Genomic DNA, 27538 nt, shown 5'->3' with positions numbered 1-27538 from the left:
GGGATGGAGGAAGATCTACCAAACAAATGTAAAACAAAAAAAAGCAGGGGTTGCAAGCCTAGTCTCTGATAAAACAGACTTTAAACCAACAAAGATCAAAAGAGAAAAAGAAGGCTGTTACATAATGGTAAAGGGATCAATTCAACAAAAAGAGCTAACTATCTTAAATACATATGCACCCAAAACAGGAGGACCCAGATTCATAAAGCAAGTCCTTAGAGATCTACAAAGAGACTTAGACTCCCACACAATAATAATGGGAGACTTTAACACCACACTGTCAACATTAGACAGATCAACGACATAGGAAGTTAACAAGGATATCCAGGAATTGAACTCAACTCTGCACCAAGCAGACCTAATAGACATCTACAGAACTCTCCATCCCAAATCAATAGAACATACATTGGTCTCAGCACCACATTGCACTTATTCCAAAATTGACCACATAATTGGAAGGAAAGCATTCCTCAGCAAATGTAAAAGAACAGAAATTATAACAAAGTGTCTCTCAGACCACAGTGCAGTCAAATTAGAACTCAGGATTAAGAAACTCACTCAAAACCACACAACTGCATGGAAACTGAACAACCTGCTCCTGAATGACTACTGGGTACATAACGAAATGAAGGCAGAAATAAAGATGTTCTTTGAAACCAATGAGAACAAAGACACAACATACCAGAATCTCTGGGACACATTTAAAGCAGTGTGGAGAGGGAAATTTATAGCACTAAATGCCCACAAGAGAAAGCAGGAAAGATCTAAAATGGATACACTAACACCAAAATTAAAAGAACCAGAGAAGCAAGAGCAAACACATTCAAAAGCTAGCAGAAGGCAAGAACTAACTAAGATCAGAGCAGAACTGATGGAGAGAGAGACACAAAAAACCCTTCAAAAAATCAATGAATCCAGGAGCTGGTTCTTTGAAAAGATCAACAAAATTTATAGACTGCTAGCAAGACTAATAAAGAAGAAAACAGAGAAGAATCAAATAGACATGCTAGCAAGACTAATAAAGAAAAAAACAGAGAAGAATCAAATAGACACAATAAAAAATGATAAAGGGGATATCACCACTCATCCCACAGAAATACAAACTACCATCAGAGAATACTATAAACACCTCTACACAAATAAACTAGAAAATCTAGAAGAAATGGATAAATTCCTCAACAAATACACTCTCCCAAGACTAAACCAGGAAGAAGTTGAATCCCTGAATACACCAATAACAGGCTCTGAAATTGAGGTAATAATTAAGAGCCTACCAACCAAAAAAAGTCCAGGACCAGACGGATTCACAGCTGAATTCTATCAGAAGAACAAGGAGGAGCTGGTACCATTCCTTCTGAAACTATTCCAATCAATAGAAAAAGAAGGAATCCTCCCTAACTCATTTTATGAGGCCAGCATCATTGTGATACCAAAGCCTGGCAGAGACACAGCAAAAAAAGAGAATTTTCGACCAATATCGCTGATGAACATTGATGCAAAAATCCTCAATAAAATACTGGCAAACCGAATCCGGCAGCACATCAAAAAGCTTATCCACCACAATCAAGTTGGCTTCATCCCTGGGATGCAAGGCTGGTTCAACATATGCAAATCAATAAATGTAATACAGCATATAAACAAAACCAAAGACAAAACCACATGATTATCTCAATAGATGTAGAAAAGGACTTTGACAAAATTCAGCAGCCCTTCATGCTAAAAACTCTCAATAAATTAGGTATTGATGGGATGTATCTCAAAATATTAAGAGCTATTTATGACACACCAAGAGCCAATATTATACTGAATGGCCAAAAACTGGAAGCATTCCCTTTGAAAACTGGCACAAGACAGGGATGCCCTCTCTCACCACTCATATTCAACATAGTGTTGGAAGTTCAGGCCAGGGCAATCAGGCAGAAGAAAGAAATGAAGGATATTCAATCAAGAAAAGAGGAAGTCAAATTGTCCCTGTTTGCAGATGACATGATTGTATATTTAGAAAACCCCATCATCTCAGCCCAAAATCTCCTTAAGCTGATAAGCAACTTCAGCAAAGTATCAGGATACAAAATCAATGTGCAAAAACTGCAAGCATTCTTACACACCAATAACAGACAAACAGAGAGCCAAATGATGAGTGAACTCCCATTCATAATTGCTTCAAAGAGAATAAAATACCTAGGAATCCAACTTAAAAGGGATGTGAAGGACCTCCTCAAGGAGAACAACAAACCACTGCTTAACAAAATAAAAGAGGATACAAACAAATGGAAGAACATTCCATGCTCATGGATAGGAAGAATCAATATCATAAAAATGGCCATACTGCCCAAGGTAATTTATAGATTCAATACCATCCCCATCAAGCTACCAATGACTTTCTTCACAGAATTGGAAAAAACTACTTTAAAGTTCATATGGAACCAAAAAAGAGCCCGCATTGCCAAGACAATCCTAAGCCAAAAGAACAAAGCTGGAGGCATCACACTACCTGAATTCATACTATACTACAAGACTACAGTAACCAAAACAGCATGGTACTTGTACCAAGACAGAGATATAGACCAATGGAACAAAACAGAGCCCTCAGAAATAATACCACACATCTACAACCATCTGATCTTTGACAAAGCTGACAAAAACAAGAAATGGGGAAAGGATTCCCTTTTACATAAATGGTGCTGGGAAAACTGGTTAGCCACATGTAGAAAGCTGAAACTGTATCCCTTCCTTACATCTTATACAAAAATTAATTCAAGATGGATTAAAGACTTAAATGTTAGACCTAAAACTGTAAAAACCCTAGAAGAAAACCTAGGCAATACCATTCAGGACATAGGCATGGGCAAGGACTTCATGTCTAAAACACCAAAAGCAATGGCAACAAAAGCCAAAATTGACAAATGGGATCTAATTAAACTAAAGAGATTCTTTTTTTTTTTTTCTCTTTTCTTTTTAAATTTTATTATTATTATACTTTAAGTTTTAGGGTACCTGTGCACAATGTGCAGGTTAGTTACATATGTGTATATGTGCCTTGTTGATGTGCTGTACTCATTAACTCATCATTTACCATTAGGTATATCTCCTAAAGCTATCCCTCTCCCATCCCCCCACCCCACAACAGTCCCCAGAGTGTGATATTCCCCTTCCTGTGTCCAAGTATTCTCATTGTTCAATTCCCACCTATGAGTGAGAATATGCGGTGTTTGGTTTTTTGTTCTTGAGATAGTTTACTGAGAATGATGATTTCCAATTTCATCCATGTCCCTACAAAGGACATAAACTCATCATTTTTTATGGCTGCATAGTATTCCACGGTATATATGTGCCGCATTTTCTTAATCCAGTCTATCATTGTTGGACATTTGGGTTGGTTCCGAGTCTTCGCTATTGTGAATAGTGCCGCAATAAACATACGTGTGTGTGTCTTTATAGCAGCATGATTTATAGTCCTTTGGGTATATACCCAGTAATGGGATGGCTGGGTCAAATGGTATTTCTAGTTCTAGATCCCTAAGAAATCGCCACACTGACTTCCACAATGGTTGAACTAGTTTACACTCCCACCAACAGTGCAGAAGTGTTCCTATTTCTCCACATCCTCTCCAGCACCTGTTGTTTCCTGACTTTTTAATGATTGCCATTCTAAGTGGTGTGAGATGGTATCTCATTGTGGTTTTGATTTGCATTTCTCTGATGGCCAGTGTTGATGAGCATTTTTTCATGTGTCTTTTGGCTGCATAAATGTCTTCTTCTGAGAAGTGTCTGTTCATATCCTTCGCCCACTTTTTGATGGGGTTGTTTGTTTTTTTCTTGTAAATCTGTTGGAGTTCATTGTAGATTCTGGATATTAGCCCTTTGTCAGATGAGTAGGTTGCGAAAATTTTCTCCCATTCTGTAGGTTGCCTGTTCACTCTGATGGTGGTTTCTATTGCTGTGCAGAAGCTCTTTAGTTGAATTAGATCCCATTTGTCAATTTTGGCTTTTGTTGCCATTGCTTTTGGTGTTTTAGACATGAAGTCCTTGCCCATGCCTATGTCCTGAATGGTATTGCCTAGGTTTTCTTCTAGGGTTTTTATGGTTTTAGGTCTAACATTTAAGTCTTTAATCCATCTTGAATTAATTTTTGTATAAGATGTAAGGAAGGGATACAGTTTCAGCTTTCTACATGTGGCTAACCAGTTTTCCCAGCACCATTTATGTAAAAGGGAATCCTTTCTGCATTTCTTGTTTTTGTCAGCTTTGTCAAAGATCAGATGGTTGTAGATGTGTGGTATTATTTCTGAGGGCTCTGTTTTGTTCCATTGGTCTATATCTCTGTCTTGGTACAAGTACCATGCTGTTTTGGTTACTGTAGCCTTGTAGTATAGTATGAAGTCAGGTAGCGTGATGCCTCCAGCTTTGTTCTTTTGGCTTAGGATTGTCTTGGCAATGCGGGCTCTTTTTTGGTTCCATATGAACTTTAAAGTAGTTTTTTTGCAATTCTGTGAAGAAAGTCATTGGTAGCTTGATGGGGATGGTATTGAATCTATAAATTACCTTGGGCAGTATGGCCATTTTTATGATATTGATTCTTCCTATCCATGAGCATGGAATGTTCTTCCATTTGTTTGTATCCTCTGTTATTTCATTGAGCAGTGGTTTGTAGTTCTCCTTGAAGAGGTCCTTCATGTCCCTTGTAAGCTGGATTCCTAGGTATTTTATTCTCTTTGAAGCAATTATGAATGGGAGTTCACTCATGATTTGGCTCTCTGTTTGTCTGTTATTGGTGTATAAGAATGCTTGTTATTTTTGTACATTGATTTTGTATCCTGAGACTTCCCTTTGAAAACTGGCAAAAGACAGGGATACCCTCTCTCACCACTCCTATTCAACATAGTGTTGGAAGTTCTGGCCAGGACAATTAGGCAGGAGAAGGAAATAAAGGGTATTCAATTAGGAAAAGAGGAAGTGAAATTGTCCCTGTTTGCAGATGACATGATTGTATATCTAGAAAACCCCATTGTCTCAGCCCAAAATCTCCTTAAGCTGATAAGCAACTTCAGTAAACTAAAGAGCTTCTGCACAGCAAAAGAAACTACCATCAGAGTGAATAGGCAACCTATAGAATGGGAGAAAATTTTTGTAATCTACTCATCTGACAAAGGGCTAATATCCAGAATCTACAAACAACTCAAACAAATTTACAAGAAAAAAATAAACAACCCCATCGAAAAGTGGGTAAAGGATATGAACAGACACTTCTCAGAAGAAGACATTTATGCAGCCAACAGACACATGAAAAAATTCTCATCATCACTGACCATCAGAGAAATGCAAATCAAAACCACAATGAGATGCCATCTCACACCAGTTACAATGGTGATCATTACAAAGTCAGGAAACAACAGGTGCTGGAGAGGATGTGGAGAAATAAGAATGCTTTTACACTGTTGGTGGGACTGTAAACTAGTTCAACCATTGTGGAAGGCAGTGTGGTGATTTCTCTAAGATCTAGAACTAGAAATACCATTTGACCCAGCCATCCCATTACTGGGTATATACCCAAAGGATTATAAATCATGCTGCTATAAAGGCACATGCACATGTATGTTTATTGAAGCACTATTCACAATAGCAAAGACTTGGAACCAACCCAAATGTCCATCAATATAGACTGGATTAAGAAAATGTGGCACATATACACCATGGGATACTATGCCGCCATAAAAAATGATGAGTTCATTTCCTTTGTAGGGACATGGATGAAGGTGGAAACCATCATTCTCAGCAAACTATCACAAGAACAAAAAACCAAGCACCGCATATTCTCACTCATAGGTGGGAATTGAACAATGAGAACACTTGGACACAGGAAGGGGAACATCACACACCGGGGCCTGTTGTAGGGTGGGGGGAGTGGGGAGGGAAAGCATTAGGAGATATACCCAATGTATATGATGAGTTAATGGGTGCAGCACACCAACATGGTACATGTATACATATGTAACAAACCTGCACGTTGTGCACGTGTACCCTAGAACTTGAAGTATAAAAAATAAGAAAGTGGACATCTTTTCTCTCCTGTATTGAAAAAGAAATGAGATGGAAAAGGAAGTGGAAGAAATGGCTTTGAAGATGAGGAAAGAGACCACAAGCCTAGAAATATGGATGCTGGCTAGGTGGAAATTGTCCTCCACTGGTAGCCATCAAGGTCCCCAATACTATAACTTCAAATAACTAAATCTTGCCAGTAACCCCACTGAAAAAAGAAACAGATTCTTTGCTATGGCCCCAAGAAAAGAACGGCAGATACCTTGATTATAGTGTTTTGAGATCTCTGTTGGACTTTCAGCTTACAGAATTATGAAATAATGAATTGATGCTACTTAAGATATTAAATTTCGTGGTCATCTGTTACAGCAGCAATACCAAACTAACATAGTTAATTAACTATATTTTACTTTTTGGTGTTTGCTCTGGGGTTTATAGTATACATCATTAACTTATCACAATGTACCTTCAAATAATATTGTAACACTTTACATATGCTGTAAGAAACTTACCAGAATACACTTCCCTCCCTACCCTAGCACACACACATTTTGTGCTATTAGTTTCATACATTTTAATTCTACCTGTGTTGTATACTCCACAGTACTTTGTTATGGTTTTTGCTCTAAACAACTCATTAGCTTTTAAAGTGATTAAAATGAAAGGAAAAAAATTTTCTGTTTACCTACATATGTAGCATTTGTGGCCCTCTTCATTTATGTATGTAGATCCAAATTTCCATCTGGTATTATTACATTCTCTGTCGTATTATTACATTCTCTGTCATTATTACATTATTATATTTCAAGAGTTGTAACTCTTGAAATCTTTCAGCTTTACATTGTTTTTAGAAGGTCTTTCTTTTAGCTTAATTTTTGAAAGATAATTTTGCTAGGTATGGCTTTTTCTTTGTTTAAGCACTTTAGAAATTTTCCATTGTCTTCTGGGCTTCATAGCCTCTGAGGAGAAGCTTGCTGCCATTCTCTTCTTTGTTTCTCTGTGCAGAATTTCTCCTGTTTCAGTATTTGTCTGGCTACTTTTAAAGTTTTTTTTTTTCTTTTTGATGCTGGTTTTCACCAATTTGTTTATGGTATGCTTTAGTTTGGTTTTCTTTCTTTCTGCTACTTGATGTTAATTGTACTTTGTGTATCTGTATTTGTAATTGTTATCAAATTAAAAAAGTTGTAAGTCATTATTTCTTCATATAATTTTCTGAACCCCCACACTTCGAGTATTCTTCTGAGACCCCAATTGCTGATATGTTAAGGCAAGTGACATAGTCCCACGGTTCAATAAGGCTCATGATTGGTTTTTCTTTTTCATATTCTTTCTCCTATGTGCTTTATTTTGGATAATGTCTTTCATATGTCTTCAGTTTCAAGGATGTTTGTTCTTCTGAAGTGTCCAATGTGCTTTTAATACCATCCGGCATATATTTCATTTCATTTATTGTATGTTTCATCTCTAGACATTCTATTTAGAATGTTGCATATAGTCTCCAGACAGAAAACCCTAACTGGTGAATTCCTAGCTCCTGGTATTCTGCTCAGTTTCTCTGGGCTGTTCCTTCAACCTACAAAACCCTGTAGTACATATCTCATCTACTTCTGCATCCTCCAAACTGAGTCTGAGCTTTCAGAATTGGTTGAATCCCAGAGAACTTTTTGTCTTTCATCTGTTTGGCTGTACCCAACTCTCTTTCCCCAGTGTTCTTTTCCTGCCAGCCATAAAGTAGATAACAGATATTCATTTTGGAATGATATGGCCGTTTCTCTATGCAGACCCTTGTATACTTTGGATCAAAGGCGTACCAGAAATCTCACACCAAGTTTGCTTTATTCATGTAATCCCTGGGCATTTGGCAACTTCTGGTAATTAGAATAGTTTAAACCAATATCTCAAAATATACTGTTTTAAAAATTTGCTTCAAGGTAATAGGGACCTAATCTACATTTTTAACCTTTAATTTCCAGAACCAAGGTGAGCGCTTGCACAGAAAATAGGAAATAAGGAATTCATGTTTACTGTTTGTTTGAGTGAGATAACTCTGTTTTGATTCTATAAACAATTTTACAAAGAGAATTTAAACAACAACAAAAAACACTGAAATTCTTTATACTTTTATGAAAATGCCAGAAATACCTCTTTTACCTTTGTGTTCCCATTTTCTAATATTGTGATTCACAGATATAAGCATTAAATATCTTCTGAAAAATAATAAATTCCCAAAAGCTTGTGAAATTGTAAATTTTTCAAGCCCCCAAATCTCCTATTTAATTTTTAATCCTAAGTATCTATATTTTTATTTCTATTATTTTTATAACTCAAAATATAAAAAGAAAAAACTATCAAAATAGATTTTGTATTACTAGAACATAAAATTAGCTACAAAATCTGAGAGAATTGCACTCAGAAATGTTTAAACTACTCTTCAAACCCTGTTGTTGAAGATTACATCTTTTTGGTACTGTTTTCATAAGTCCCCATGTCTCCAATACATCCTCTTTTCCATGCAAGTAACTGAGTTATTAGTTTACTTTCACTTGTAATGAGTAGAAAACAGAAAATTAAACAACAACTAGATAAGCAACATACATATGAGAGCTCACTGAATCCCTAAAAATAAGAATTGTTGAAAGCAAATTTTTAAAATAGTTCAAAACACTGACATTGCATCTGATGCTATTTAGGAAACTGAGGTTCGTGAGGTCTGCAGCTTACCAGGGGTATAGAGTAGTGTGTAGCTTGAATACAAACCCAGTTCCGTCATTCTCTATACCAGCTCTATCCAGTGCACCATCTGGCCTCCCATAATAACACATTTGCATTTGTAAAATTTCCTTGAGGGAAGCAGGAGACCAAGTAGCTGTGTAAATTACATGATGATTATTCTTTCTCTGGTCAACAGGTTTATGTGAAATAGCACAGTCACCATAATCCTACCAAGATATAGGGAATTATTAAAGTCATTACTTATTTTGTGTAAAGTATGCTTTTAAGATCATATTTTCAGTTCTGTGAATAAATATAAATTTTATTTTTTGTTCATAGGATATTTTTAAATAGTATTTACATATATCTAATGAGACATTTATCATGATATACTGTTTATTCAAAGACGCTTGATCAGTAAAGTAATATAAATAATATATAATTATAATAGTAACTGCCATTGCACGAATGACTAATTAGTACCAAATGCTTTCTGGTTAATTAATTCTCACAACTATCCTGAAATGTAGATACTACTATATCCACTTTAATTTGAAACAAATTACTCATGATGAATTTAATGCTCTACTTCTCTAACTATTCATTAGATGTCCTACACTAGCTACCTGCTATGTTGACTTATTTTGCTTTCTGCTAATGGTGTCTTTCATATTTAACTAGTCATTTTCTTTTTTTGCCTTTAGGATTTGATACCAGCATCTTGCCAATTTGCAAGGACTCACTTGGCTGGATGTTTAACAGACTTGATACAAACTATGACCTGCTATTGGACCAGTCAGAGCTCAGAAGCATTTACCTTGATAAGAATGAACAGTGTACCAAGGCATTCTTCAATTCTTGTGACACATACAAGGACAGTTTAATATCTAACAATGAATGGTGCTACTGCTTCCAGAGACAGCAAGGTAAAAGATGAGACCCTTACAGATGCAAATAGTTGACCTGCATGTCAAATTTTACTTATTTTTTCAGAAAATAAAACAGTACACTATGCTCATTCATTTTGTATATGTTTTTGTAATTCAAGTGTTTAATGAAAGAGCAAATAAGAAGCATGTTGAACAAATAACTCTGCCAGAGATACAACACATGCTAAATAAGATGAAAAATAGTAATTAATATTTTGTATTAATGCACTACATTATAGTTTCCATTATGAGCCACCAAAAAGCACATAGCGATATTAAGAACATAGATATTAAAAGTAATCATTAAAATTAATTTGCTATCTGCTTTGCCCACAATGTAAAATAAATGGGTTTTTATCACTATACTGTGGAGTTTTAATGTTCTATTTTGTGATCTTATTAAATTAGTTGAATGAACCAGAGCATTCACCATAAAGTTATTTTTACTCATGTGATTTTTAAAACGATTTAGTCTTTCAAACTTTTCAAAATAGCTTACTACCTTTTATAAAATTCACTAGCAGAAAAAAGTGTCTTAATACTAAGGAGGAGGTGAGGTAAGTGAAAAGTTGGAATGACACTAATTCTTTATGCATCTTTCTATATTAGGAAATGTAAACATAATGTAAAATTGGAATCAGGCTTATGGAATCAATTGAATGATAATTTGTATTAAGTATGTATAGGGAAAAAAACAAGAAACTCACATTATGATAAAGTTTTGAGAAACTAAAGAAACAATGATAAGTGTAATGTTGATGTTAATTTAGGAAAATACCATGGGAATTAATGTGGTAAAGCCTGCTATTGTCAATGCTTTTTTAAATTCTTGACAACTAAGAGAAAGAACAAGATACTTTACAATATCTATGATTACCAGTCTTTGATAAGGAAAACCAGCACATTATATGGGGTATTTTATTATCTCAATTACTTTTCCATATTTAGTAATAGTTCAGTAATTAGGGATGAAGTGATTATGCATAAATTGATTAGTGGTGAGTCAACAGAAGCTTTAGTTGAGTACAGTAACTTAACTATTTATAAACCACTATAAACAAAGTTTAAAAAATACATTTACTGTATTAAAGTATTTATTACACACACAAACACACATTGTTGGCTACATTACATATGTGCTTTCAAGTTAAATATTCCTAAAAAACTTACATCCTAGTATTAATGACAAGTGTACATTTAAATAATTTAAATAATAAAAAGTAGTAAATCCAGCTAAACTGCCAGAAAAATACACGTAGTCGTGTACTCTTTTGTTATGATGACAAATGTTATTTTAATTTTTTATTTTTATTTTTTGGTGTTATGGTAGCATATTTTTGGTGTCTATACACAAACATTTAAAATATTCTGAATAACTCTGAATGCTTCATCTACAGAAATAGATAAATACTTTTATCTTACAATATTCTTAGGTTTTGTAGCAAATATTTGCAGGATTGATTAAAGGTCCCCATAGCAGCGCACCAGCATGGCATATGTATACATATGTAACTTACCTGCACATTGCGCACATGTACCATAAAACCTAAAGTATAATAATAATAATAATAATAAAAGAAAAAAAATAAAATAAAAATAAAATACAAAAAAAAAAAAAAGTTCCCATAGCAAAATTTTATGTTATCTGTTTCATTTAAAGAGCAGCATTCTCCCAAAGTGTTAATTTTTGTATAGCCATATGAAGATTTGCTCTCTGAGATCATTTAATGCATAGCAGAAATAGTTTAATAAATGGTACCTAAGCTAGTAAAAGAGCTTATACAATTTCTCTAATGCTTAGAAGGGTTTGGCTAAACTCTTAGCCAACATTTCATTACTTTAATTGCTAGAAGTTATAAAAGTTCTCAGGGTAACTGAGAAGGCATGCTAGTGATATGATACAACTTTGTTTTTATGTATTCTTTTAGCTCAATAAGTAATTTTATTAAAAAATAACCATTAATTTATATGCTGATTTTTTTCAAATATTCCATCTTATAAAAGAATGTTTTCCTGAAATTCTTGTTTACTGTAGCTATAAATATATATGTGTGTGTTTATGTGTGTATATATATATATATATATATATATATATATATATATATATATATATAGCTACTCTATATATAGCTGCTATATATAGAGTGCTCTCTCTCTCAAAAATAGGATGGAATGAGAGGTTATTTAATCTAGGCTTACTTAAAACTGCAATGAAGACTACAGTTGCATAGTGTGGAGAAACAACTGGAAAATAATGATGTTTTTCTAAAAAATAAATTTCACATTATAAAATTAAAGTTAATTTTGAAAGTTTAATAAATGAGGTTAAAAATTTCAGCTGGGCACAGTTGCTCATGCCTGTAATCCTGGCACTTTGGGAGGCCAAGGCTGGTGGATTGCATAAGCTCAGGAGTCCGAGCAGCGTGGGCAACATGGTGAGATCCTGTCTCTACAAAAAATACAAAAATTAGCTAGGATTGGTGGTACACGCCTGTAGTCCTAGCTACTTGGGGATCTGAGGCAGGAGGAGGAGGTTGGAGGTTGCAGTGAGTTGAGATGGCACCTCTACACTCCAGCCTGGGCAACAGAGTACCAGAGTGAGACCCTACCTCAACAACAACAACAACAAAAGGAATGTACAATTTCAAGCAAGTGAAATATTTGTAGTTTTCCAAGGGAAAAAAAAATGTTTTAATTTTAATTGAGAAACAAATTTGTTTCTGTGGCTAATTTTCTAAAATCATGACAATTAAGCAATACAAAATGAACATGGTTGTAATTTGTAGAATTCTTTCTTTATTCTAAGTAATCCTGAAAAAGTGAGTAGGAGGAATATTGATTTGGGATTTTAGCTACCTTACATGTTAAGAATGTGCTTTCATTAAAGTATGTCCACTTTTACTTACTCTAAAAAGTTAATCATTTATTAGTTGCTATTCTATTGAAAACACTGTTGTGTAAGATAAAGGAATGATAAAGAAAACTAACATTTATTCAGCTCCACCTGGTCTTTCGTGTACATAAAATTATTACTGAAATAGCCCTGTGAAAGTATAAGTATTCCCATTTTATGGCTAAGGACTGAAGTTTATTCATATTCAATAACTTCACATTATGAAATGAGTACATGAATAAACCGGTATTTGAAATGAAACTTCTTGATTTCTGTCTTCAAATATTTGTAATTCTTTCAGAAATAACAAGGTAATTATATATAAAATGCCATAGAATCATCAGTGCAACTTATTGGATAGTCTTATTCAGTACGAATAACATCAACAAGTCCTTTTCCAATAACTAGTTTATGCAGTTTTTTCTCAGGAATGAAATGAAAATTAATGACATTATTGGAGGTTATGTATACATTTAATAAACAGGAAGAGATATCAAAGTGTAGTGCATGGGGAATTCATTCATTCATTTTAAAAGATATGGTTTTCCTATTAAATGAAATAAATATGGAGGATTTGGAATTGTGAATATTTGAAATTTCTATGAATGAAGTGAATCTAATAAAGTTTTAAAAGTATAACTTTATTAGATTCACTTCATTCATAGGAATTTCAAAAATTTCATTCTATGAGAGGCTACGTGACCAATAACGTATTGAGAAGAAAAGTGATTAAGGGCAGTGGCTTACTTAAAAAACTGCTAGAGGGCTGCCTTGTTGTAAAACTTCAGGGCACCATTGATAGTGCAATTCAGGTAGATGGTACCCTGTTGGAGTTGTGCAGTACACAGCCTGTGAGCCATATGCTGCCAACTTAAAGATTCATTCACAAACCTCCATAATGCCCACTTTCTTTTTGGTTTTGACTCTATATTATCCATATATATTTGACAGCTAAAAACAAGTATTTCTTAGAAATGACTCCTTTCAAGTATAGAAAACATACTTTGTATTGTAGTAACTTGGAAACATATAAGTATTTTAAATTTATTTATCCCAATTACATTTTCTTTAGTTCAAAATTTCATGGGTAAATAAAAATGCATTGTTACTGTTGTATTGAAAATTACCAATTCCTAATACAATGATTCTAATGTAGGGGTTTGGGTTTTTAAATTCAGAATGCAGAACAATCAACAATTTTATATTCAAAACAAACAACATCTGGAAATTTAACTTCTTTTTTTTTCATTCTTCTTTTCCCTATTGATTTAGAACAGTTAATAAAAAATTCTGATTAAATTTTATACTTTATTAATTTGTGATTCTCATGCAGTTCTTAAGCACATAAAATAAGAATTTAGCATAAACTTAAAACACATTGGTTTTAAGCCAATGTCATTGGTAGCAAACACATTGGGGGAATACATCTTACGAGATGAATCCATGTCTCTACCCTAAGCTGACCTATTAGTCCATACCCTGTGTAGACCTAATAGTCTGATTCTGTCCAAACTTTAATGCAATTAGTTAGGTTACTATTCTTTTAACTAGATCAGTTCTTTGCAACTGAGTTTAAATGATAGATGAAGTCTCAGTTACGTGCTCTAAGAATACCTAAAGGCTAGACTTAGAGAGCTGGCATATAAATAATAAGAAAATAGTTTAAAATCAAATATTATATGTACTTGAACAATCCAATCAGTCATGATTTTCTTGAAATTCTAAAATGTTCCCTTACACAGAGCTTGTAACACTGGTAGTCAGGCATATTCTCTGAGGTTACTAATCAAAATTCCGATCAAATGTACGTGGATTTTCAGGTATAGACTCAAATGCATGAGGATGTTCAGGTAAACATTAGAAATCCTATTTCTGCTTTACAATAACTAGCCAATTGCAACTAGAAGAACTGTTTTCAATATAATATTGAAACTTCAGCTGGACTCTTTCCTCTTAGTTCTCAAATGTCATATTTGGAGAGCTATAAAATTTTAAATGTCTATATAAAATCTATGCAATATGATTCCTAATTCTTTAATATAAGAGACTCAGAAGATTATCAGGAATAACAAAGGGATCAATTGGATCAATTTCAAAATGAAATAGAACAATATGATAATTATACAAGATTTTCAAACAGGTTTCTTTTTCTTTACATTTTATTTTTTTATTTTTATTTTATTTTATTTTTTATTATACTTTAAGTTCTAGGGTATATGTGCACAACGTGCAGGTTTGTTACATATGTATACATGTGCCATGCTGGTGTGCTACACCCATAAAATCGTCGTCTACATTAGGTATTTCTCCTAATGCTATCCCTCCCTGCTCCCCCCACCGCACCACAGGCCCTGGTGTGTGAAGTTCCCAATCCTGTGTCCAGGTGTTCTCATTGTTCAATTCCCACCTATGAGGGAGAATATGTGGTGTTTGGTATTCTGTCTTTGTGATAGTTTGCTCAGAATGATAGTTTTCAGCTTCATCCACGTCCCTACAAAGGACATGAACTCATCCTTTTTTATGGCTGCATAGTATTCCGTGATGTATATGTGCCACATTTTCTTAAACCATTCTATCATTGATGGACATTTGGGTTGGTTCCAAGTCTTTGCTATTGTGAGTAGTGCTGTAATAAACATACGTGCACATGTGTCTTTATAGTAGCATGATTTACAATCCTTTGGGTATATACCCAGTAATGGGATGGCTGGGTCCAGTGGTATTTCTAGTTCTAGATCCTTGAGGAATCACTACACTGTCTTCCACAATGGTTGAACTAGTTTACAGTCCCACCAACAGTGTAAAAGTGTTCCTATTTCTCCACATCCTCTCCAGCACCTGTTGTTTCCTGACTTTAATGATCACCATTCTAACTGGTGTGAGATAGTATCTCATTGTGGTTTTGATTTGCATTGCCCTGATGGCCACTGTTGATGAGCATTTTTTTCTGTGTCTGTTGGTGGCATAAATGTCTTCTTTTGAAAAGTGTCTGTTCATATCCTTTGTCCACTTTTTGATGGGGTTGTTTGATTTTTTTCTTATAAATTTGTTTAAGTTCTTTGTGGATTCTGGATATTAGCCCTTTGTCAGATGGGTAGATTGCAAAAATTTTCTCCCATTCTATAGGTTGCCTGTTCACTCTGAAGGAAGTTTCTTTTGCTGTGAAGAAGCTCTTAAGTTTAATTAGATCCCATTTGTCAATTTTGGCTTTTGTTGCCATTGCTTTTGGTGTTTTAGACATGAAGTCCTTACCCATGCCTATGTCCTGAATGGTATTGCCTAGGTTTTCTTCTAGGGTTTTTATGGTTTCAGGTCTAACATTCAAGTCTTTAATCCATCTTCAGTTAATTTTTGTATATGATGTAAGGAAGGCATCCAGTTTCAGCTTTCTACATATGACTAGCCAGTTTTCCCAGCACCATTTATTAAATAGAGAATCCTTTCCCCATTTCTTGTTTTTGTCAGGTTTGTCAAAGATCAGATGGTTGTAGATGTGTGGTATTATTTCTGAGGGCTCTGTTTTGTTCCATTGGTCTATATCTCTGTCTTGGTACCAGTACCATGCGGTTTTGGTTACTGTAACCGTGTAGCATAGTATGAAGTCAGGTAGCGTGATGCCTCCAGCTTTGTTCTTTTGGCTTAGGATTGTTTTGGCAATGCAGGCTTTTTTTGATTCCATATGAACTTTAAAGTATTTATTTCCAATTTTGTGAAGAAAGTCATTGGTAGCTTGATGTGGATGGTATTGAATCTATAAATTACCTTGGGCAGTATGGTCATTTTCATGATATTGGTTCTTCCTATCCATGAGCATGGAATGTTCTTCCATTTGTTTGTATCCTCTTTTATTTCATTGAGCAGTGGTTTGTGGTTCTCCTTGAAGAGGTCCTTCACATCCCTTATAAGTTGGATTCCTAGGTATTTTATTCTCTTTGAAGCAATTATGAATGGGAGTTCACTCATCATTTGGCTCTCTGTTTGTCTGTTATTGGTGTATAAGAATGCTTGTGATTTTTGCACATTGATTTTGTATCCTGAGACTTTGCTGAAGTTGCTTATCAGCTTAAGGGGATTTTGGGCTGAGACGATGGGGTTTTCTAAATATACAATCATGTCATCTGCAAACAGGGACAATTTGACTTCCTCTTTTCCTAATTGAATATCCTTTATTTCCTTCTCCTGCCTGATTGCCCTGGCCAGAACTTCCAACAATATGTTGAATAGGAGTAGTGAGAGAAGGCATCCCTGTCTTGTGCCAGTTTTCAAAGGGAATGCTTCCAGTTTTTGGCCATTCAGTATGATATTGGCTGTGGGTTTGTCATAAATAGCTCTTATTATTTTGAGATATGTCCCATCAATAGCTAGTTTATTGAGAGTTTTTAGCATGAAGGGCTGTTGACTTTTGTCAAAGGCCTTTTCTGCAGCTATTGAGATAATCATGCGGTTTTTGTCATTGGTTCTGTTTTTGTGATGGATTACATTTATTGATTTGTTTAGGTTGAACCAGACTTACATCCCAGGGATGAAGCCAACTTGATTGTGGTGGATAAGCTTTTTGATGTGCTGCTGCATTCGGTTTGCCAGTATTTTATTGAGGATTTTTGCATCGATGTTCATCAGGGATATTGGTCTAAAATTCTCTTTTTTTTGCTGTGTCTCTGCCAGGCTTTGGTATCAGGATGATGCTGACCTCATAAAATGAGTTAGGGATGATTCCCTCTTTTTCTATTGATTGGAATAGTTTCAGAAGGAATGGTACCAGCTCCTCCTTGTTCTTCTGATAGGATTCGGCTGTGAATCCATCTGGTCCTGGACTTTTTTTGGTTGGTAGGCTCTTAATTATTGCCTCAATTTCAGAGCCTCTTATTGGTCTATTCAGGGATTCAACTTCTTCCTGGTTTAGTTTTGGGAGGGTGTATGTGTCGAGGAATTTATCCATTTCTTCTAGATTTTCTAGTTTATTTGTGTAGAGGTGTTTATAGTATTCTCTGATGGTAGTTTGTATTTCTGTGGGATGAGTGGTGATATCCCCTTTATCATTTTTTGTTGCATCTATTTGATTCTTCTCTCTTTTCTTCTTTATTAGTCTTACTATCAGTCTATCAATTTTGTTGATCCTTTTAAAAACCAGCTCCTGGATTCATTGATTTTTTTGAAGGGATTTTGTGCCTTTATCTCCTTCAGTTCTTCTCTGATCTTAGTTATTTCTTGCCTTCTGCTAGCTTTTGAATGTGTTTGCTCTTGCTTCTCTAGTTCCTTTAATTGTGATGTTAGGATGTCAATTTTAGATCTTTCCTGCTTTCTCTTGTGGGCATTTAGTGCTATAAATTTCCCTCTCCACACTGCTTTAAATGTGTCCCAGAGATTCTGGTATGTTGTGTCTTTGTTCTCATTGGTTTCAAAGAACATCTTTATTTCTGCCTTCATTTCGTTATGTACCCAGTAGTCATTCAGGAGCAGGTTGTTCAGTTTCCATGTAGTTGTGTGGTTTTGAGTGAGTTTCTTAATCCTGAGTTCTAATTTGATTGCAGTGTTGTCTGAGAGACAGTTTGTTATGATCTCTGTTCTTTTACATTTGCTGAGGAGTGCTTTACTTCCAACTATGTGGTCAGTTTTGGAATAAGTATGATGTCGTTCTTAGAAGAATGTATATTCTGTTGATTTGGAGTGAAGAGTCCTGTAGATGTCTATTAGGTCTGCTTGGTGCAGAGCTGAGTCAAGTCCTGGATATCCTTGTTAACTTTCTGTGTCATTGATCTGTCTAATGTTGACAATGGGGTGTTAAAGTCTCCCATTATTATTGTGTGGGAGTCTAAGTCTCTTTGTAGACCTCTAAGGACTTGCTTTATGAATCTGGGTGCTTCTGTATTCGGTGCATATATATTTAGGATAGTTAGCTCTTCTTCTTGAATTAATCCCTTTACCATTATGTAATGGCCTTCTTCATCTCTTTTGATCTTTGTCGTTTTAAAGTCTGTTTTATCAGAGACTAGGATTGCAACCCCTGCTTTTGTTTTTGTTTTACATTTGTTTGGTAGATCTTCCTCCATCCCTTTATTTTGAGCCTATGTGTGTCTCCGCACATGAGATGGGTCTCCTGAATACAGCACACTGATGGGTCTTGACTCTTTATCCAATTTGCCAGTCCGTGTCTTTTACATGGGGCATTTAGCCCATTTACATTTAAGGTTAATATTTGTTATATGTGAATTTGATCCTGTCATTGTGATGTTAGCTGCTTATTTTGCCATTAGTTCAGTTTCTTCCTAGTGTCAATGGTCTTTACAATTTGGCATGTTTTTGCAGTGGCTGGTACTGGTTGTTCCTTTCCATGTTTAGTGCTTCCTTCAGGAGCTCTTATAAGGCAGGCCTGGTGGTGAGAAAATCCCTCAGCATTTGCTTGTCTGTAAAGGATTTTATTTCTCCTTCAATTATGAAACTTAGTTTGGCTGGATATGAAATACTGGGTTGAAAATTCTTTTCTTTAAGAATGTTGAATATTGGCCCCCACTCTCTTCTGGCTTTTAGAGTTTCTGCTGAGAGATCCGCTGTTAGTCTGATGGGCTTCCCTTTGTGGGTAACCCGACCTTTCTCTCTGGCTGCTCTTAACATTTATTCCTTCATTTCCACCTTGGTGAATCTAAAAATTATGTGTCTTGGGGTTGCTCTTCTTGAGGAGTGTCTTTGTGGTGTTCTCTGTATATCCTGAATTTGAATGTTGGCCTACCTTGCTAGGTTGGGGAAGTTCTCCCAGTTAATATCCTGCATAGTGTTTTCCAACTTGTTTCCATTCTCCCCATCATTTTCAGGTACACCAATCAAACGTAGATTTGGTCTCTTCACATAATCCCATATTTCTTGGAGGCTTTGTTCATTTATTTTTCCTCTTTTTTCTCTAAACTTGTCTTCTTGCTTCATTTCATTCATTTGATCTTCAATCACTGATACCCTTTCTTCCACTTGATCAAATCGGCTACTAAAGCTTGTGCATGCATCACGTAGTTCTCGTGCCATGGTTTTCAGCTCCATCAGGTCACTTAAGGTCTTCCCTATGCTGTTTATTCCTGTTAGCCATTCATCTAATCTTTTTTCAAAGTTTTTAGCTTCCTTGCAATGGGTTTGAATATCCTGCCTTATCTTGGTAAAGTTTCTTATTACTGATCTTCTGAAGTCTGCTTCTGTCAACTCGTCAAAGTCATTGTCCATCCAGCTTTGTTCCGTTGCTGGCAAGGAGCTGCATTCCTTCAGAGGAGAAGAGGCGCTCTGGTTTCTCCCCATCTTTGTGGTTTTATCTACCTTTGGTCTTTGATGATGGTGACCTACAGATGTGGTTTTGGTGTGGATGTCCTTTTTGTTGATGTTACTGCTATTCCTTTCTGATTGTTGGTTTTCCTTCTAACAGTCAGGACCCACAGCTTCAGGTCTGTTGGAGTTTTCTGGAGGTCCACTCCAGACCCTGTTTGCCTGGGTATCACCAGTGGAGACTGCAGAACAGTAAATATTGCAGAACAGCAAATGTTGCTGCCTGATCCTTCCTCTGGAAGCTTTGTCTCAGAGGGGCACTCGGCTGTATGAGGTGTCAGTCAGCCCCTATTGGGAGGTGTCTCCCAGTTAGGCTACTCGGGGGTCAGGGACCCACTTGAGGAGGCAGTCTGTTTGTTCTCAGATCTCAAACTCCGTGCTGGAAGAACCACTGCTCTCTTCAAAGCTGTCAGAGAGGGAAGTTTAAGTCTGCAGAAGTTTCTGTTGCCTTTTGTTCAGCTATGCCCTGCCCTCAGAGGTGGAGTCTACAAAGGCAGGGAGGCCTCCTTGAGCTGCCAAGGGCTCCACCCAGATCGAGCTCCCTGGCTGCTTTGTTTACCTAGTCAAGCCTTAGCAATGGCAGGCGCCCCTCCCCCAGCCTCGCTGATGCCTCACAGTTGGATCTCTGACTGCTGTGCTAGCAGCGAGCAAAGCTCCATGGGCGTGGGACCCACCAAGCCAGGCACAGGATATAATCTCCTGGTGTGCTGTTTGCTGAGACCATTGGAAAAGCACAGTATCAGGGCAGGAGTGTCCCAATTTTCCGGGTACCGTCTATCACGGCTTCCCTTGGCTAGGAAAGGGAATTCCCCGACCCATTGCACTTCCCAGGTGAGGCAATGCCCCGCCCTGCTTCTGCTCATATTCTGTGGGCAGCACCCACTTTCTGACCAGTCCCAATGAGATGAACCTGGTACCTCAATTGGAAAAGCAGAAATCACCCATCTTCTGCGTCGCTTACACTGGGAGCTATAGACTGGAGCGGTTCCTATTTGGCCATCTTGGAATGATTCTCTTTCTTTACATTTTAGATTCTGTAAGATGAATTGTTTTAGATTCTGCAAGATTAAGTTCACATATTAAACTACAAAGTATATATTAAGCACCTATCTCATTCTTTATTCCACTTTGTTACATAAAATTTAATAACTGTTTTGAATTCAATGGATTATAAAATTTTAAAATCATTTAAATTAATGTACTTTGCCTTTTTCCTAAAAAGTTGTACCATGGGACTATAAAATATAGTATATTATTTTGCAGTTTTAATATTTTGTAATGCCACTTTTGTACAGCAAGCATTAACAGCAAGCTTTTAGAATATGAATATAAAATGCACTAAACTGCTTTCAGATAAGACTGTATATATTACATATTATATATGTATATAATTATTATATACAGTTATCTCTTAGTATCCGAGGGGTATCAATCTCAGGACCACTTGTGAACACCAAAATCAAGTCACTCAAGTGTCTTCTATAAAATGGCAAAATATTGACATATAACCTACGCACATCCTCTTATATACTTTAAATCATCTCTAGATTTTTATTTTTTGAAAATTTTCGATTAGCAGTTGGTTGAATCTATAAATGCAGAACTCACAGATAGGATGGCCAATGGTAAATATAAGAGTAATAATATAAGGCAAACTATATTGTGACTATTTAGAATTTTACATTTCTCTATGAACGTCCTCCTTCAAGCGGTTGAGTTTGAAAATAGGCAAAGACTATTTCCAAATTGGTTTAAATGTTTTCAGCTCATTTTTTAAATAATGGCTTATCAGAAATAATTTTATATTATATACTGTTCCTAAATTGCATATATGGCTGAAAGTAAAAAGACCAATATCTCTTAACATTATACAATATTAAAATTTATAATAAGGTCTTTAACATAACTGGAAAGAAGCATTAATTTTTTCCTAGATTACTTTTGTAACACAAAGTTACTTGTCTATATCACAGAAACTTTTAAATGAGGGGAAAACATAATCAGTTAATTGCTTCAGCAGCAGTCAATTAGTTGAATTTATCTTTCTGACTTGATTGACCTTTTAAAAGTAAATGATAAGAAGTATTTTTCATCACATAAGTATCTTTTATACTTTTAAAAAATCCAATCCAGGAATTCTGAGGAAAACCAAGGTGATATATTGACAATTAGGAAAGTAGTATGAGTGCTCTCTCTCTCTCTAGATAGATATTAGATAGATAGATAGATAGATAGATAGATAGATAGATAGATAGATAGATAAATGATAGATAGACACATGTATGTACCTATATGAATGTATCTTTATAAGTAAACCAATTAATATGTAATACATGTCTTCCGAAGGCACAAAAAGACTAAGTGAAGTTTGATAACATAGAAATTACACTTTCTTTGTTTAACTACAATCCTTGAAGTAACATTTTTAATGTCATTGCAGACCCACCTTGCCAGACGGAGCTCAGCAATATTCAGAAGCGGCAAGGGGTAAAGAAGCTCCTAGGTGAGTAATAGATCATTCTTCTGAAGGCTTTATTGCTTACATAAATAACCCCAGGGAAACAGCAACATAAAATCAATATTAATCCAACAAAGATAGACGGCACTAAATTTCAGCAACAAAATTTATGAGTTTTTTGAAAGCCATTAAACTTACTTTTATTACCTTACCTATTGAAAGATATTATGTCTGTTTTATTACCCTAATATAATGTTCATTTTGAAAGTTATTAAGTAAAAAGAGAGATTTAAGCAATGCTAAAGTTAAAACATCAGCAGAAAATTCAGTTCAAATTCTGTGGTTAAGATTTAAGAATTGATGGCTAGATATATATATATATATATATATATATATATATATATATATACATATGCTATTTAAAGCAAGTAGTTTTATAAATTGGGTGAAAAGGTGCTCTGAGTACCTCAGGAAAATTTGAACAGACTTGTTGGTATTTTTCATTAGTGTTTTTTACTACCCTTCTTTTAATAAGTAAATGTATAAGTAGATAGATATTTCAGATTTTATTCAAAGCCTTGAAATATTTGAATGTTTGGATATAAACAGATTATTAAACAGTTACATATGAGTGGTTTATTCTTATAAACTTACAATTTTTAAATAAACTATTTTTGGAATAGTTTTAAATTTATAAAAACAGTGACAAAGGTACATAGTTTCCAAACATTCTTCACCCAGCTTCCACCAAATATAACGTCTTGCATGTGCCAAATAACGATGGAACATTTGTAAATATCTAAGAAATTAGCAGTGCTATAATCCTATTACGTAAGCTTCAGACTTTATTTGGTTGTCACCAGTTTTGCCACTGTTCTTCTTTTTCTATGTTATAATCCAAAGCGTGACAGCACACATGCAATATTTCTTTTCACGTATATTAACACACTCGTGTATTTAGTGGCACATAACTCTAATGTCTCTGGATCTGATTAATCTGTTTTATATTTTGACTTACTATCTTTGTAATTACAATATATTACGTTTAAATAAGAGGATTTTTCACATTACTTGCAAATCCTTGTTTCAGTGCCCATTGTACAAAATTAAAAGTTTAATGTTTTGTAATAAAACATTTTTAGGTGTGAAGATTACTGATGATAAATGCTACAATGTGTCATGATTCTTTTAACCCTGTTACAAGATGCAGGAGATATCACAGCTCACAAATGAAAATAATACATTCTGGCTGGGCACAGTGGCTCACGCCTGAAATCCCAACACTTTAGGAGGCCAAGGTAGGCAGATCACCTGAGGTCAGGAGTTCGAGACTACCCTGGCCAATATGGCAAAACCCCACCTCGACTGAAAATACAAAAATTAGCCTGGCGTGGTGGTGTGTGCCTGTAATCACAGCTACTCTGGAGCCTGAGGCAGGAGAATTGCTTCAACCGGGGAAGAAGATGTTGCAGTGAGCCAAGATGGCACCACTGTACACCAGCCTGGGTAACAGAGCATGACTCCATCTCAGAAATAATAATAATAATAATAAGTTCTTATATAGGTTTGTCTTGGCAAATCAAAGTTTAGCAGTGTACCATAAAGAAAGCCATTGAAATTCAACTTAAAAATATTTTCTACTTAAATTCTATTAGTAGCAAAAATCTATTAGAATACAGGTTTTGATTATTTGAAGGTATAAAAAAGTACTTAGTTCCCATTTGGGAAGAGTTACCTTCATTATTCTTTCATAATATAAATGAAAATTATTATAGAGAACACTAAAGGCTTTAAGCATTTCTTCTAATTTGGGTGGGGTATTAGTACGCATCTGAAATTGATCACTTGTTATATAGGAGTATGGTGCCACATGTCCTGATTTGGAGATTCAGTCTTTGAAAGGAAAAGAGAATATTCTTAAGAATTATGCTAAAACTGCAGACATCAACCAACTTTACTGGCATAAAGTATCAATTATGGTCACACTAACTATACATCATAACATGTTTATGTCAAATTCAAATGGTAGTTGTAAAAGCTGTAGATGTGACAACATTGAATTTTTCCCTTATTTTTTCTGGCCTTTAATCCATAGAAAGTGTTCTGAAGTTAATGATGTTCTGTGTATCTAATTGAAAGATTAGCAGTTCAGCTATTTTGAATAAATTATAGTTTTTTAAACTAAGTTAATCTACGTATAACAATTTTCAAACTTTTTGAGATAGTGAAATTATGATGTCGTATGGTTACAAGACTAAGTTTTGTCTTTTATCCATTTATTTATTTATTTTTTTAATTTCACCAAATAACTATTATGCTTCTGGTCACAGAAAAAAAAAAGTCAGAAAATAAAAGAAAATATTCTTATCTCCTAGAACTTATATTCTGGTGTTGGAGCACTTATTAAAAAACATGACTTCACTTTTAAATTACTAATTAAGGGTTTATCATGAGCATTGTGCCATAGAGTATGTTAGATTTTATAGATATAAAAATAAGTCTCTGGTCGGGGATGATGGCTCATGCCTGTAATCCCAGCATTTTGGGAGGTTGAGGTGGATGGATGACTTGAAGTCAGGAGTTTGAGATCAGTCTTGACAACATGGTGAAACCCCATCTCTACTAAAAACACAAAAATTACCTTGGTGTGGTGGTGCATGCCTGTAATCTCAGCCACTCAGGAGGCTGAGGTAAGAGAATCACTTGAGCCTGGGAGGCGGCTTGTAGGTGATTGTAGTGAGGTGATTGTAGTGAGCTGAGATCGCCCCACTGCACTCCAGCCTGGGCGATGGAGTGAGACTCTGTCTCAATAAATAAATAAATAAATAAATAAATAAAAATATTTATCTATCTGTTCTACTATTCCCAAAAGACTGTGTTCCCACTGGACCATGGGTTTGAGATGTTGTTTACACAACAATGAAAATGAAGAGAACCTATTTCTAACCATAGACGATATCACAATGTAGTGGTGAAAGTATGCAAGGACAGTCAACGCACACACACACACACACACACACGAACACACACACACAGAGAACGGAAGAAGTAATCAGGAATCTTTCATTTGAAAAGAAGACTTTAAATTGTGGGTCACATTTACGTCAAATCTTAAAGTGGGAGAGAGAGGAGAGGGATTCTAGTTGACATAATGTGTAAAGAGACAAGACAGCATTGAATTTGGGAAAAACAGATAGCTTGATTTGGAAAGAGCTTGGAATATACGAATGAACATTTGGGGAAATGAAAGTAGAAAGTTGGCAGCGATGAAGGCAGATGGGGACAGGTCTTCTGCCATGCTAAGTGGTCTGGGTGATTTAATATAAGCATGGCACTAATCAGATTTTAATTCTGTATTGTGCCTCTGAAACACTACCCTTTGCACAGTGAGAACTAGTAAGATAGTAATTCGCTTTACAAAGGAAATGAATCCATGAACTATAAGCAGTTCACTGTGGCAATGGCTAGTTCCATGACAGAAAAGATTTCCCTGATTTCTTCTAAGGCATCACTGGTATCTATCCTGGAATACAGTGGACACTCCATATGTGTATGTCTTTAATGCATTAATACATAATGGGTGCTTCTCAGAAACACAGCTTATTCATAAACTACATGTGTGTGTTTGTATGCCTGTGTGTTGTTTCAACAGGACAGTATATCCCCCTGTGTGATGAAGATGGTTACTACAAGCCAACGCAATGTCATGGCAGTGTTGGACAGTGCTGGTGTGTTGACAGATATGGAAATGAAGTCATGGGATCCAGAATAAATGGTGTTGCAGATTGTGGTAAGGAGAAGGGTTACTTATTTCATAATTTTCTAAGCACAGAATTAAGTGCTTTAGAGTTTCATTCATTTGTTCAAGCATTTAATGAAGACTTACTCTATGCAAAGACTATAGAATATATAGGGTGGAGGGAGTGACAAAAAAACTTACTCCTAGCATGTTAAAAACTTGGATAGATAATAAGTGGTCATTGCATAATTTAGATTTTCTAGAGAGATTAATTAAAGGTGGGTTCCTTTCCTACTTCAAATTCAGAAAGTTGTTGAGGTACTTCGTTTCCTCTCAGCTAAAGCAGACCTTTCTCATTCATCCTACTGCAAGTCAATAAACTCTATTTATCATGTCTTCAGATGACACCCTTTTGTCTGTATACATCTGGAGATGGTGACTTAGGGAATATGTGGGTTCACCAGCCAAAGAAATACAAATCTTTTAAAAGTCCATAAATTACAGCTATATGAGCATGTTTCCTTGTGCTTGAGTGAGGAAAATGTAGTTTGATTGTTTAAAGGGAATTATAGCTAATATTCTAATTCTTTTTTAGGAACATGCATTTTTTATGTATATATTTAAAATGGAACGTAACGATTAGTTGAACATCACATGCGTGCATTTTACAGTTTCCATTGTGGTACCATTTGTACTTCATAAAACATTTTTCTAGAATGCAAGTGTCAATTTTGTTGGTATTACAGACAGTTTTCATGACAAAAGCCACTTCATTGTACACACACACACACACACACACACACACATGCATGCACACACACCCCAGGAATTAATTCTTTGTGTTTCAATTAATATAAATGATCAAAAATGAGAATAAAGTACTTTTTAGTCTTGCATTTTAGAAAATATTTAGATGTATTCTTCAAGCAAATTTTAAACTAATAAGCTAAGACTATTAAGAAAAAAATGATAAACAATAAAAGTAATCTCATTTAATCTTTAAATTCCTGCTCTGAATCCATTTGTTCATAACATTTTTAACAGCTTACTTTTGGTTTGCTGACCTGGCCAATGCAGTTAGATTTAAGTAGGAAGAAAGAGGATTCAATAGCTGTCTTACATAAATTTTACATATAGGGAACACATCTTTGTAATGTGTGCTGTAAAGTAGTTGCATTATAAATTAATTCTGTTGTCATTGATGACCATGATGGATACATAACTTTTTATGTTGTAAATAAAAGTTATATGGAGATGAGTTCCTTAAGCGAACAAGAACATTGCTTTTGGAACGTGGACATCTGAGTTTTCTTAACATTTTATAACTAATACAGTAGATGAAGTTGGAGAACTAAACAATATTTTCTTCAGTTAAGATGGGAATTTTAGTGTGTTGTCTTGTGAGATCAACCAATTTATAAACCTTGAATTACATCAATAGGATTTGTTATAATTAGATACCAAAG

General features: G+C 35.1%; 1 protein-coding gene across 4 annotated transcripts in view; it reads left to right on the top strand.

Moving 5' to 3' along the window:
* SPOCK3 (SPARC (osteonectin), cwcv and kazal like domains proteoglycan 3) overlaps positions 1-27538 on the top strand; it is a 499153-nt gene that overhangs the window by 468940 nt on the left and 2675 nt on the right. For all 4 annotated transcript variants that reach the window (XM_054486169.2, XM_063664262.1, XM_054486170.2 and 1 more), the window contains 3 exons: positions 9456-9677; positions 22316-22378; positions 25986-26123. In XM_054486169.2, the coding sequence (XP_054342144.1) occupies positions 9456-9677; positions 22316-22378; positions 25986-26123 (423 nt within the window). The remainder of the gene's footprint in view (positions 1-9455; positions 9678-22315; positions 22379-25985; positions 26124-27538) is intronic.

Source organism: Pongo pygmaeus, chromosome 3 (assembly GCF_028885625.2).
Source record: "Pongo pygmaeus isolate AG05252 chromosome 3, NHGRI_mPonPyg2-v2.0_pri, whole genome shotgun sequence".
Lineage (NCBI taxonomy): Eukaryota > Metazoa > Chordata > Mammalia > Primates > Hominidae > Pongo > Pongo pygmaeus.
Note: the sequence above shows the minus strand (reverse complement) of the source record. Positions and strands in the feature narration are given on the sequence as shown.